The 15,609-nt window shown below is 45.4% G+C and overlaps 1 protein-coding gene across 1 annotated transcript in view; it reads left to right on the plus strand.

The window, feature by feature from the left end:
* Window positions 1–15,609, plus strand: part of ENTREP2 (endosomal transmembrane epsin interactor 2) — a 1,090,200-nt gene that overhangs the window by 747,466 nt on the left and 327,125 nt on the right. Inside the window, exon 4 of the mRNA XM_073618861.1 lies at window positions 2,030–2,161. Within this exon, the coding sequence (XP_073474962.1) occupies window positions 2,030–2,161 (132 nt within the window). The remainder of the gene's footprint in view (window positions 1–2,029; window positions 2,162–15,609) is intronic.

Below are 15,609 nucleotides of genomic sequence, written 5' to 3' on the forward strand. Positions count from 1 at the left end.
AGCCAGTTGGCTGATTGAAAATAAAACACATGAACACACATGGCAGGTGGATGGAGGAATTCTCCCCACTGTGCCATTGTATTCTGACAGTGGGACTCTGCCGTCAGAATAAACTGATCAGCAGTTGACTGGCTGCAGCTTAGACTGGTTGATGTTATATAGTGGTGGTCCATCATTCAAGTGGTAGGAACATTGCACATCATCATGGAACCCCAGCAGTGCCAACTCAGGTGTAACTGAAAGGGACAACTGTAGCCTAAGATTAATTTCTCTAAAGACCTCTGATCAAATCAGATGTTATAATCCGGCATTCCCAGAACATATGCAGGAAAGACCCCACTTGTGTCCTGCATTTGGGGCATATCAGGTCTCGGTCCAGGAAAAAACTATGTAGTTTTTGAGGAGTGTAGTATACCCTGTGTAGGAACTTAACCTGAATAAGTTTGTTACCATTCTGGGTCCCTGTTCCAGGCAGTCATCCCATTTTTACCACTTACTTACCTTACATTTCAGCATGGGTTTGACTCTAAATTCACTTCACTTCACAGCCTTGCCCACACAGTAATGCCCCGTACACACAATCAGACTTTCCGACAACAAAACCGCAGATTTTTGTTCGAAGGATGTTGGCTCCAACTTGTCTTGCATACACACGGTCACACAAATGTTGGCCAACAATTACGAACGTAGTGACGTACAAGACGTACGTGATATCTCCATTACAAACGCTAGTTTTACAGGACCGAGCGCTTCCGGCTCGTACTTGATTCCGAGCATGCGTGGAAGTTTGTCTGACGGCCTTGTGTACACACGATCGGAAAGTCCGACAACAAACATTTGTTGGTGGAAAATTTGAGAACCTGCTAGCCAACATTTGTTGGCGGAAAGTCCGCCAACAAATGTTTGATGGAGCATACACACTGTCGGACTTTCCGCCAACAAGCTCACATCCAACATTTGCTGTCAGAAAATCCGATCGTGTGTACGGGGCATAATGCTAGGTTCACACTTGAGCTTGATCTTCTTCAAGTGTTTTTTATGTGCATTTGTACAAGTGTTTTTGGGGGCGTTTTCAGGCTTGAGTGTTTTTGTTTTAGCCAGTGGAAAGCTAGTTACTAGGAGAAGGATAGGCAAGAAATTACAACTCATATACTTTGCATTTCTAGAAGTTTTTCAGATGCTCCCACTGAACAAACTAAAAAATTGCCCCAAAAAAGGTCATGTATTTTCTTGCTTTGAGCAAGAAGATTTAAGCGACACGACACTCAGATGTGAATGAGCACCATTACATTTTATCGGAAACTTGATGTTGAGTATTAAAGCATTTCGGGAAAAGCACTTCAAATCACTCTGGTGTGAACTAGGGCTAAGTCTGTATTCACAAATGAGCAGAGACAAAGCAAAGCATATTTCCTGGTGATTTTTAACTTATTTTTTCAGGTGTTTACAGGCATATTGTATGCATTTTACAAGCATTTTTGCATATGTATCGAGTTTCGGGAGTTTATTTCCTGGGCTGGGAAAGGGAAGGAGAGTAGTTTTATATGGCTGGGCAAGGAAAGGAGAGTTATTTTTTTAGGAGGAGAGAAGTTCTTCAGGTGTAAAAATATGCAAAAACCCATGTATCATGGGTTTACACAAGCTCTTTGAAGTCTATGAAACCAAAAATGCCTGAATACTCTTTAAAAAAAGCTCATGTACTTTTAGAAGCATAGGGTTCAGAGCACACACAATTGTGCGGGGAATGAAGAAAATTAGAAAGAATGGGATTTTGCATGTTGAGCATAGTCTGGCATAGGGAAATAAGCAGCTGGAGGGGTCATAACATCTTATCACAAGAGGTTTAGCTGTCTCCAAAGCTGTGTAAGAAGTCTGAGCAATTTGGCTTTATGAGATTACTGGAGACATACATAGTTTGACTTTAGTAGAAGTACTATCTTTCCTTGATGACGTTACATTTTCATTTTGCTAAAGTTGTTATTAACTTTATTCTGAATACAAATTAAATCGTGTCTTCTTCTTTTGTTAGATAAACATCAATAGTGATGGAGTATGTGTTTGCTGTGAAATGCAGCATCAGACATCAGGCTGCAGCAACCCTGGAGAAACCTTGAAACTCAATCCTTTGCAGGAGTGCAGTGCAGTGAGACTGACGCTTAAGGTAAGCAAAATACTTTCTAACAAATGTAATTCAAAACAGTTCTCCATTACTTTCCTCTAAACATCAGATTAATAGCATACTTCCATTTTCACATTACAGGTGGTTGTTAGCTATTTTTCCAAAGTTGGGGTATAAAACATCAAAGCCTGTGCATATTGCTCAGCCTTGAGGGCAATATTTATTAGCCTTTAACCCCTTACTGCCCAGCCCAGCATCCCTTTAAAAATTTTGGGGGGTGGGAAGAATCAGTGATCAAAGATGGTCCTACTGGTTACCTATCCTTGTCTCCGACAGATCAGTCTTTGTACTGGGAGATTGAAAAGAGCACACTCTCAACACATAAACATCAGTCCCCCATGTGTGTTAGGCAGCCATAAAGGACTTAACAGTAGGCAGGCAGAATTCATGGCACATTGCCTATCACATTGTCACATGTCTGCATCCAGGGTTGCACACCCGTGCACATGCATGTGTTTATACAAACACTGGTATAAAGTCTCATATAAAGAAAAAAAAGAGATTGCGCAAAAACTCAAACACATCAATAAATAATCATGCAGAAAACACATAACATGTGAGTGAATAAGTCACTATAAATCAATTATTATCATGTTAAAAAAGTCCCAACAAACATAGGATGAACTTTAAAATAAAGAATCCATAAAGACAACTTATAATTAATGTATTGGAAAGTCCCAAAACAGACACGATGAATTTGAAATAGGATGACAATGAAGGCAACTTCTGATGCAGCCCTGGAAATCTGCAATGGTGACTGGTCAATGCTTAATATCCAAATAGAGAAGTAAGCTAAAAAAAAGCCAGATGGCCTCTTACCAGACACGATGGACCCCAAATTATAGGGGTCAAACTCACCTGATATCCACAGTGTCAGCTGTGATGTTCAACCCGGTCCGCTCCAAAAAGGAATAGCCGCTCTCTCTCTCGTCTGGGCAGGGCCAGATTAAGAGCATCATGGGCCTGGTGCTGAGAATTTCGGTGGGCCTTTTTATGGAAACAAAATGAAAATGCAAACAATTTTTCGCTAAAACGAATTAAATATACTCTCACCAGTAATACCAGCCGTGCAGCCTCTGAGCAGCAGCAACACCACCAATACCACCTGCTATGCGGTCTCTCACCAGCAGCAACATAGGGAGACCACATTTCCAAACTGTCATTTAGGGACAACCCCCTTTTCCCAAAAAAAAGATGAGGGTGGGGGATGTAGTCTCGGGGTTGGCAGGGAAATCGGCAGTGGAGGTGATTTGTCAGGCAAATGGCTGGTGTTAGTACTTAAAATCAATCATCCTGACACCATGCTTGATATGGTGTCAGGATGATCAAATTCCATTATTTCAGTTACTACATTGTAATATATAGTGAAATAGTTCAACTCACCATCGTGCAGAATTAGTGGGACCTGAGCTTGTCACTTGCCACCAGATGCAGCTTGTCACTTGCCACCCATAGCCTGCCACCAGATGTAGCGTATCACTTTCCACAGTTGCCTGCCGCTAGATGCAGCATGTCACTTGCCACCACCAGCCTGCCACCAGATACAGTGTGCCACTTGCCACCAGATACAGTGTGCCACTTGCCACCAGATACAGTGTGCCACTTGCTACCCACAGCCTGCCACCAGATACAATGTGCCAATTGCCACCAGCAGCCTGCCACCAGATACAGTGTGCCACTTGCCACTAGCAGCCAGCCACCAGATACAGTGTGCCACTTGCCAACAGCAGCCTTTCACCAGATACAGTGTACCACTTGCTACCGACAGCCTGTCACCAGATACAGTGTACCACTTGCTACCGACAGCCTGTCACCAGATACAGTGTGCCACTTGCCACCAGCAGCCTGCCACTAGATACAGTGTGCCACTTGCCACCAGATACATTGTGCCACTTGCCACCAGATACAGTGTGCCACTTGCCACCAGCAGCCTGCCACCAGATACAGTGTGTCACTTGCCACCAGCAGCCTGTCACCAGATACATTGTGCCACTTGCCACCAGATACATTGTGCCAATTGCCACCAGATACAGTGTGCCACTTGCCACCAGCAGCCTGCCACCAGATACAGTGTGTCACTTGCCACCAGCAGCCTGTCACCAGATACATTGTGCCACTTGCCACCAGATACAGTGTACCACTTGCCACCAGCAGCCTGCCACCAGATACATTGTGCCACTTGCCACCAGATACAGTGTGCCACTTGCCACCAGCTCCCTGCCACCAGATACAGTGTGCCACTTGCCACCAGCAGCCTTCCATCAGATACAGTGTGCCACTTGCCAACCACAGCCTACCACCAGATACAGTGTGTCACTTACCACCAGCAGCCTTCCACCAGATAGTGTGCCACTTGCCACCAGCAGCCTGCCATCAGATACAGTGTGCCACTTGCCACCAGCAGCCTACCACCAGATACATTGTGCCACTTGCCAACCACAGCCTACCACCAGATACAGTGTGCCACTTGCCACCGGCAGCCTGCCACCAGATACAGTGTGCCACTTGCCACCAGCAGCCTGCCACCAGATACAGTGTGCCACTTGCCAACCACAGCCTACCACCAGATACAGTGTGTCACTTACCACCAGCAGCCTTCCACCAGATAGTGTGCCACTTGCCACCAGCAGCCTGCCACCAGATACAGTGTGCCACTTGCCAACCACAGCCTACCACCAGATACAGTGTGTCACTTACCACCAGCAGCCTTCCACCAGATAGTGTGCCACTTGCCACCAGCAGCTTGCCACCAGATACAGTGTGCCACTTGCCACCAGCAGCCTGCCACCAGATACAGTGTGCCACTTGCCACCAGATACAGTGTGCTACTTGCCACCAGCAGCCTGCCACCAAATAGTGTGCCACTTGCCAACCACAGCCTACCACCAGATACAGTGTGCCACTTGCCACCAGCAGCCTGCCACCAGATACAGTGTGCCACTTGCCACCAGCAGCCTGCCACCAGATACAGTGTGTCACTTGCCACTAGAAGCCTGCCACCAGATACAGTGTGCCACTTGCCACCAGCAGCCTGCCACCAGATACAGTGTGCCACTTGCCAACCACAGCCTACCACCAGATACAGTGTGCCACTTGCCACCAGCAGCCTGCCACCAGATACAGTGTGCCACTTGCCACCAGCAGCCTGTCACCAGATACAGTGTGCCACTTGCCAACCACAGCCTACCACCAGATACAGTGTGTCACTTACCACCAGCAGCCTTCCACCAGATAGTGTGCCACTTGCCACCAGCAGCTTGCCACCAGATACAGTGTGCCACTTGCCACCAGATACAGTGTGCCACTTGCCACCAGCAGCCTGCCACCAGATACAGTGTGCCACTTGCCACCAGCAGCCTTTCACCAGATACAGTGTGCCACTTGCCACCAGATACAGTGTGCCACTTGCCACCAGCAGCCTGCCACCAGATACAGTGTGCCACTTGCCACCAGCAGCCTGCCACCAGATACAGTGTGCCACTTGCCAACCACAGCCTACCACCAGATACAGTGTGTCACTTACCACCAGCAGCCTTCCACCAGATAGTGTGCCACTTGCCACCAGCAGCTTGCCACCAGATACAGTGTGCCACTTGCCACCAGCAGCCTGCCACCAGATACAGTGTGCCACTTGCCACCAGATACAGTGTGCTACTTGCCACCAGCAGCCTGCCACCAGATAGTGTGCCACTTGCCAACCACAGCCTACCACCAGATACAGTGTGCCACTTGCCACTAGAAGCCTGCCACCAGATACAGTGTGCCACTTGCCACCAGCAGCCTGCCACCAGATACAGTGTGCCACTTGCCACCAGCAGCCTGCCACCAGATACAGTGTGTCACTTGCCACCAGCAGCCTGCCACCAGATACAGTGTGCCACTTGCCACCAGCAGCTTGCCACCAGATACAGTGTGCCACTTGCCACCAGCAGCCTGCCACCAGATACAGTGTGCCACTTGCCACCAGATACAGTGTGCTACTTGCCACCAGCAGCCTGCCACCAGATAGTGTGTCACTTGCCAACCACAGCCTACCACCAGATACAGTGTGCCACTTGCCACCAGCAGCCTGCCACCAGATACAGTGTGCCACTTGCCACCAGCAGCCTGCCACCAGATACAGTGTGCCACTTGCCACTAGAAGCCTGCCACCAGATACAGTGTGCCACTTGCCACCAGCAGCCTGCCACCAGATACAGTGTGCCACTTGCCAACCACAGCCTACCACCAGATAGTGTGCCACTTGCCACCAGCAGCCTGCCACCAGATACAGTGTGCCACTTGCCACCAGCAGCCTGTCACCAGATACAGTGTGCCACTTGCCAACCACAGCCTACCACCAGATACAGTGTGTCACTTACCACCAGCAGCCTTCCACCAGATAGTGTGCCACTTGCCACCAGCAGCTTGCCACCAGATACAGTGTGCCACTTGCCACCAGCAGCCTGCCACCAGATACAGTGTGCCACTTGCCACCAGATACAGTGTGCCACTTGCCACCAGCAGCCTTTCACTAGATATAGTGTGCCACTTGCCACCAGCAGCCTGCCACTTCCTCCAGGACTCTTCCAGGATGGGTAGAAGGGACAGGGCCTGCATAGTCAAACAAATCCCTGAAGCCCCCACCCCTCCTGATCTGGGATGGTATGGTTGTGTGTAAAATGAATGCCAGGAGTATTGATCAGACCAAGTTCTACAGAGGGTTGTGTGTACAGCCTTTGGGCTCACACTGGTTTTCTGCAGTTTGGGCGCACTGCTTGTGTATCTGCAGTTTTAGCTTGCAGTCCTATTGATTTTGGTGCGCTTTCAGAACAAACATGCAACCTAATAGAAATCAATAGGACTGTGGGTAAAACGCAGGAAAACTGCGGATACACCAGCAATGGGCCAAAACACAGCAAATGAGTGTGAACCCACCTAAAAGCACAAGGAGCCGAGTCTACATATTGACTGCAGTTATAACAGCCATTGCTGAAGATAAAGGTAAAAGAGGGGGAGAGAAGGGAGATAAGAGTCCAGTCACTGAGCTCACACTTGGATGGGAAGCTTATCACTCACATATGTGTTCACCTTCTATCTGCTGGCTGCTCTGTTCATAATTTCCCAGCCCACACGGCTCCTTCACTGCACACAGAGAGAGAGGGGAGAGGGGAGGGGGAAGGCAGAGCCATTTGTGTAGGGGGGGAACTGTGCACTTTGACACTGTAATAAACACAGTGAGCCAACACAGATGCAGCCAGACACCCCTCCATTTACACACAGCTTCTCCTGTCCCATAGAAGTTTATGGAAAGGAGAAATCAGGCTTATACTGCTGACTGGGAGGGCCGATTTTAAGGCAGGGGCCTGGAGCTGCAGCTCCATCAGCCCCTATGTTAATCCGGCCCTGCGTCTGGGACAGTGAGATGGTTTAATAACTTTCCAGTCTTCCAGTCACTCTGCTCGATATTCCTCCAATAAGTTCAAAGGGATTTGGAAGAAAAAGAGGAACTTCATGGTGCAGTAAATAATGGTAGTTTATTCCAAAATCTTCCTTAAGCACATCGAAGAAATACGATACAACACACAGCTACAAGCTATCAGACTGCCAGCTGGTGCGTGGTGACGTCACAAGATTCTCTCCAACTGACGCGTTTCCCTGTAACAAGCATCGATTGGGAACAGAGATGTCTTTGGAAAGTCAAACACCACGTAATTTATACTAGGCAGGGGAGACACCAGAGGTGCAGAATTCATCTGTTCCTACCAGGTGTCACACATTACATAGTTTTTTTATGCGGCAAACTTGTTTTAAAATACATATTAAAAAAACAATAACATTCATTAACAATATTAAAAAAAGGTTCCACATGAGCCGCCACATTAAACATGTCACAATACATTTTTAAAAAACTAAAAATATAAAAATTTATAAAAAATTAAATTCTTTTGATGCGTTTTCCTAAGTTTCTATATACATATAATTACCACCAAATTAATGTCAAATATCACCCTGGATCCTGCACCAGAGAGATATTAATAAGACACATCTTGAATTGGTCAGATGTACAATTCACCAGAATATTAACCCATAAATAGCAAAATTCATCTGGCATCAATAATATCACAGGGTGATGTTAGTAATTCACAGAGCAATCCAACCACCAAAATTATGATAATTGATGATAATAACAATAATTAATAATAATTAATGAAAATGAGAAACTTCACAAATTTTTAGAAAAAAAAAAACTGAATTTCAGATACACCAAAACAATATGTTAATTCTAAATCATCATTAGTTAATACCCATGTACAAAAAAATCAATCAATAATACCAATCTAGCTGTATAGCTGTCCCATCCGACAGCCCCTAAAGATGGGGTCAGCACCACCTATGCCATAAAAAATAAATACATTTATGGAACAGATTATATATTCAACTGTTATTAATGTAACAGTTGATGTCCCATTCTATATTGAGCCCCATAGGATTGTAAGAGCAAAGGTCAAAAATCCATCATGTTTCTCTTCTGGAAATCTGTCTTTTCAAATTATTAGGCAGCAATTCCAGAGTATTACCCTTAGAGCAGTACCCTTAGAGTTAGATCTGGAGAGTCTGAGAGATGATCTCCGTGAGCTGCCCCAGTGTTCATCCCCCAGCAGAAGCGCAGGCTACAAGGCAGAGTGCCGCTGGCCTCTGCCCACCCTCAGAGTTAGATCCGGGGAGTCCAAGGGATGACCTTCGTGAGCTGTTTCCCCAGCAGCAGATATCCCCACTGGGAGTGGAGAAAGCCGTTCTCCCTCCCCAGCAATTAGACACTACCCCAGTGTTCATCCCCCCCAGCAGAAGCACTGTTGGTCTCTGCCCAGCATCAGAAAAAGAGAAGGGGAGTCTGGGAGATAGTCCCCGCAAGATACCTCCGCAGCAGTTGGTAACAACACCGGGAGGAAAGCAAGTAACTCTTTCTCCCCAACAGCTTAGCACTACCAGCCTAGGTTCCCTACCAGCTGAAGCGCTGACATTGGGGCAGAGGGTTATTCACCTTTCCCCAATGCCTGCAACCCGGCCCCAGATCATCGGAGTGCAGACAGCCAGTCCCACTCTGCAGTGGCTGTTTTTATTCACGGGAGACCGTATGTGCGGTTTTGCTCCCCAGCGCCAGATCATACTGTTCCTTTTGCTGTTTGCCTGGGGTGGGAGTTTGTGACTAACGCAGGTCCAGACCAGTTAAGGGTCAGGGACCTGGTTAGTCAGTTTTTAAAAGGGGAGAAATGTGACAGAACTCGCTGTCACTGTGTGTTTTGCAGGGGGCTGTGGGCTGGCCTCCTACCCACAGACTATGGCCCAGCAAAGAACGAGAGACTTTTGGACAAAATGGCGTTGTAATAATGTAATGAGGTCTCTATGTACAGTATCTCACAAAAGTGATTACACCCCTCACATTTGTGTAAATATTTTATTCTTTTCATGTGACAACACTGAAGAAATGACACTTTGCTACAATGTAAAGTAGTGAGTGTACAGCTTGTGTAAATTTGCTGTCCCCTCAAAATAACTCAACACACAGCCATTAATGTCTAAACCGCTGGCAACAAAAGTGAATACACCCCTAAGTGAAAATGTCCAAATTGGGCCCAAAGTGTCAATATTTTGTGTGGCCACCATTATTTTACAACACTGCCTTAACCCTCTTGAGCATGGAGTTCACCAGAGCTTCACAGGTTGCCACTGGAGTCCTCTTCCACTCCTCCATGACAACATCATGAGCTGGTGAATGTTAGAGACCCTGTGCTCCTCTACCTTCTGTTTGAGGATGCCTCACAAATGCTCAATAGGGTTTAGGTCTGGAGACATGCTCAGCCAGTCCATCACCTTTACCCTCAGCTTCTTTAGCAAGGCAGTGGTCGTCTTGGAGGTGTGTGTTGGGGTCGTAATGTTGGAATACTGTCCTTTGGCCCAGTCTCCCAAGGGAGGGGATCATGCTCTGCTTCAGTATGTCACAGTACATGTTGGCGTTCATGGTTCCCTCAATGAACTAACCATGACACTCCCACCACCATGCTTGACTGTAGGCAAGACACTTGTCTTTGTACTCCTCACCTGGTTGCCGCCACACACTCTTGACACCATCTGAACCAAATAAGTTTATCTTGGTCTCATCAGACCACAGGACATGGTTCCAGTAATCCATGTCCTTAGTCTGCTTGTCTTCAGCAAACTGTGGGTTTTCTTGTGCATCATGTTTAGAAGAGGCTTAATTCTGGGATGACAGCCATGCAGACCAATTTGATGCAGTGTGTGGCAAATGGTCTGAGCACTGACAGGCTGACCCCCCACCCCTTCCATCGCTACAGCAATGCTGGCAGCACTCATACGTCTATTTCCCAAAGACAACCTCTGGATATGATGCTGAGCACATGCACTCAACTTCTTTGGTCGGCCATGGGGAGGCCTGTTCTGAGTGGAACTTGTCCTGTTAAATCGCTGTATGGTCTTGGCCACTGTTTTGCAGCTCAGTTTTAGAGCCTTGGCAATATTCTTATAGCCTAGGCCAGTGATGGCGAACCTTGACCCCCAGATGTTTTGGAACTACATTTCCCATGATGCTCAGGATCCTCAGAGAGTTCTTTGTCACGAGGTGCTATGCTGAACTTCCAGTGACCAGTATGAGAGAGTGAGAGCGATAACACCAAATTTAATACACCTGCTCCCCATTCACACCTGAGACCTTGTAACACTAACGAGTCACATGACACCGGGGAGGGAGAATGGCTAATTGGGCCCAATTTGGACATTCTAACTTAGGGGTGTACTCACTTTTTTTAGCCAGCGGTTTAGACATTAATGGCTGTGTGTTGAGTTATTTTGAGGGGACAGCAAATTTACACTTGAAAATATATATATACGCTGCGCTATCAAAAATGCAAATGTGTGTAATATATTACATATAAGTGTTAATGTGCAATTCATACAATGTTGCAAATAAAGTGTTAATGTGCATACACTTAAAAAAGTTGTTAGATATATATAGCGCCCAAAAAAGTAATCACAGTTTTAAAAACGTAAAATAAATATTAAATATGCATCACAGTGAGTGTATATAGCTCAATATATATTCAAAAATAAAGTGCTACAGTGTGCTTGTGCAATATTCAAACTAACAGTCCATAAGTGCTCCAAAGATCATCCATGCAATTCAGTGAATGCAAAAGGTAAAGTGCTGTATCCACACACAGGTGCTCCCCCTAGGTGATAGCCGCTCACCTTAGGGCGTGTGACCTTGCTGTTAGGCTTGGTCAAATCACGCCTTGGAACCACTAAAGGGTTCAGTAGTATATTCAGGATCCTGGGTCGATTTCACTTATGCCTCTGTACATCAAAGGAGTGCCACTTTTACCTCGGTATATTAACAGAGAAAAGACTTCATGGTGCAGTATGTAAAAACAGTTATTAAAACCACAAATAAAATCCCACACTGGGTACTCACAGTGTCATGGCGCTACAGGGCGCCACTCTAAAATAGCATTAATGAGCTGGATAAGGCGGCCAATAATGGGGTGGTGTGCTGATCGTTCCCGGCAGGTCCTCTGTCTAGCGTTCCGTACCTTTTGCATTCATTGAATTGCATGGATGCTCAAATTTGCTGTGAACTCCCCATATGTTTATTACTTTTGCGAACAAAAGAACACCCGATGTTCGAGTCAAACTTACGTTCATTTGAACTATGGGAGCTGTCAAAACTACCAGTCAGTTTTGGCAGCTCCCATAGTTCATTCCACTAACTAACCTTCCTAATCTAGCTCAAGTTCTCTCAATTTCCTCCACGTATCACACAACATATGGCCACCATGTAAGCAGCCTTATATAGTGTGGGGTGTGGACTTAGCCCCCTGAGCCATGATTGGCCAAAGGTTTCCTATGCCTTTATTTGTGAACCAGGATCACAAAGTATACACGACACCAAAGCAGAGTGGTACAGAAAGACAGCTGACAGCTAGCTATGAGTAAGCACTTGGCATAAGTGTGAAATGCGTCAGCTGTCTTTCTGTACCACTCTGCTTTGGTGTCGTGTATACTTTGCGATCCTGGTTCACAAATAAAGGCATAAGAAACTTTTATCGGTGTGTGGCTGTCCAGAATTTCTTTGTCTACCTTCATCTATATATGCAATATCCAGCACCCGGGACTCTATTCCTCTCTGGAGATTCTGTTAGTGGACCTACCTGAGCGGTGGGGCGTTCTTCTGCCAGGTCAGGTGCATGCTTTGGCCAATCAGCAGCCATCAAAGTACTGCAAACTCGCAGTGCAGTATGAGGCGTTCTGCGGTGCTCAAATTTGCTGCAAACTCCACATATGTTTGGTTCTTTTGTCAACAAAGGAACACCCGATGTTCAAGTTGAACTTAAGTTCGATTCAAACATCGGGACCGTCCCTACCAGTCAGTTTTGGCAGCTCCTATAGTTCCTAATAAGCTTCCTTCGAGGACAGTAAACTGTAATTGAATCTTCCAATTTTGCTAATACAACAGCAACAGCAGTGATTATTGGGTCAGAGCAGCTGAAACTAACAAGACAGTGAGTTGCTTAAGGTTTATATAATATTCTACAAGGGGAAGAAACAGAATAGAAATATGAAGCCACCTTTTTTAACTTAGACTTCATAAAATAGACTACACAAGATGTGTACAAAACACAGCAACTACAACTAGCGCTCAATAGGAGATAATGTGTAACTGTAATAGAATGTTTCTTTTCAAGCAAAAATGAATATCGATTAAAGTTTCACTCACGAAGAGCCAATTATTTTTGTCCATCACAAGGTTGATATCAATAGTGCTTTGCTGCTAGGATTTTATTGTTCAGTCTGCTGACAAACATGTATGTGCAAGATAAAGCCTTGTTTATCCCATATGGCCTCTCAAGGGCATTTCTTTATGTGAATAGCAATATTCAGCAATTTGAACTCAACCCGAACATTTGCACTTGTGGATTCCATCTCCAGACTTTGAACTCCTACATCCAGCATCAACATAGAGGAATCATCTGGTCAATGGTTATACACAGTGTATTCCCTCTATACCATTTCAATTCACACTTCCCTAAATATTAAAGCTTTATAAGTAATGGAACAAACTGTGTAATCTCCTTTAGATTTACCAACTTTAATTAGCAAATGTATCTAAACAAACTGTTAAATATATGTCAAATCAGGTAGATTTGCCCTTGCACTAAGTAATTGTTGGAAAATCTGAAGAAGATTGTACTATCACAGTCAAACATGTCTATCCGGCCTCAGACCAGTGACATCTAGTCCATGTAGCCAGGTGCTGGTCTATTAAGTGATGGAGGAGAGGAGACATTATGGAGCACACAACAGGTTGTTTGTTCCCCCCACCCATGTTTCTGAACAGATCAGTGCATCACCTTCTTGCCTCTTGGGAGGCTATTCTTCTTGACCCTGAAAGCAAAGAACTTTGGGACATGTAGTCTCCTAGCTGACACTTATTGAAGAGTGAAGCCACCCAGGGACCACAACTTCCATGGGAGTGAGAGTGACATGCAATTCTGTGGGAGTCTATAAATGTGACTGTAATTGGTGGGTTTGGGGTTCTTGACTTGGGGATTCCAGTTGTTTACTTGGGTGCATGTCACTCTGCCAGTCGCTGTGGAAGGAGACAGCAACGCAGCACATCTGCATCCAGCACCACAGTGATAGTCCTACAAAGGCAGAGGTTCCGTGACACCATCCATTCTAGTGCCATAATAGCCAGTGTCACGGTCTTCTCAAGTGGCACGAAACCCAGAAACATCCATACTGATTGTAATCAGTGATTTCCCACCATCTACCCTGCAACTGTTGCGCATTCTTCACATCATCCTACTACCACTCCAGAACCTGCTCATTCTCTCCTTCTACATCAGAGCTTTATCCTCAACTGGGATTTGTGAGAGAGCAGATGCCCAGCCTTTACTCTGTTCCTTACTTATGGACACTGCTAGCAGTCATCTTTACCCTTTTTCACATCTGCTCTATTACTACCACATAAACACTACAAGCAGACACCATCACTTCCACTTCAGCTAAAAAGATCCTATTACCTTCCCTCATTTACTGTAAGCAGATTTAACTCAGATCATATTTACCTTCATAACTGTCCCATATACAGTCAGGTCCATAAATATAAATATTGGGACATCGACACAATTCTAATCTTTTTGGCTATATACACCACCACAAATGATTTGAAATGAAACAAACAAGATGTGCTTTAATTGTAGACTTTCAGCTTTAATTTGAGGGTATTTACATCCAAATCAGGTGAACGGTGAAGGAATTACAACAGTTTGTATATGTGCCTCCCACTTTTTTCAGGGACCAAAAGTAATGGGACAATTGGCTGCCCAGCTGTTCCATGGCCAGGTGTGTGTTATTCCCTCATTATCCCATTTACAAGGAGCAAATAAAAGGTTCAGTGTTCATTTCAAGTGTGCTATTTGCATTTGGAATCCGTTGCTGTCAACTCTCAATATGAGATCCAAAGAGCTGTCACTATCAGTTAAGCAAGCCATCATTAGGCTGAAAAAACAAAACAAACCCATCAGAGAGATAGCAAAAACTTTAGGTGTGGCCAAATCAACTGCTTGGAACATTCTTAAAAAGAAAGAATGCACCGGTGAGCTCAGCAACACCAAAAGACCCAGAAGACCACGGAAAACAACTGTGGTGGATGACCAAAGAATTCTTTCCCTGGTGAAGAAAACACCCTTCACAACAGTTGGCCAGATCAAGAACACTCTCCAGGAGGTAGGTGTATGTGTGTCAAAGTCAACAATCAAGAGAAGACTTCACCAGAGTGAATAAAGTGGGTTCACCACAAGATGTAAACCATTGGTGAGCCTCAAAAACAGGAAGGCCATCTATAAAAGCCTTCACAGTTCTGAAACAACATCCTATGGACAGATGAGACCAAGATCAACTTATACCAGAGTGATGGGAAGAGAATAGTATGGAGAAGGAAAGGAACTGCTCATGATCCAATGCATACCACCTCATCATTGAAGCATGGTGGTGGTAGTGTCATGGTGTGGGCATGTATGGCTGCCAATGGAACTGGTTCTCTTGTATTTATTGATGATGTGACTGCTGACGAAAGCAGCAGGATGAATTCTGAAGTGTTTCGAACAATATTATTTGCTCATATTCAGCAAAATGCTTCAGAACTCATTGGAGAGGAGTGATCTTCAGGTGGGACTATGGGGGTTATTTACGAAAGGCAAATCCACTTTGCACTACAAGTGCATTGCAAGTGCACTTGGAAGTGCAGTCGCTGTAAATCCGAGGGGAACATGCAAGGAAAATAAAAAACAGTATTTTAGTTTGCACACGATTGGATGATAAAACCAGCAGAGCTTCCACTCATTTCAGATCTACTCCTCAGATTTACAGCG

Source organism: Aquarana catesbeiana, linkage group LG03, assembly GCF_042186555.1.
Source record: "Aquarana catesbeiana isolate 2022-GZ linkage group LG03, ASM4218655v1, whole genome shotgun sequence".
In the NCBI taxonomy this organism is placed as follows: Eukaryota; Metazoa; Chordata; class Amphibia; order Anura; family Ranidae; genus Aquarana; species Aquarana catesbeiana.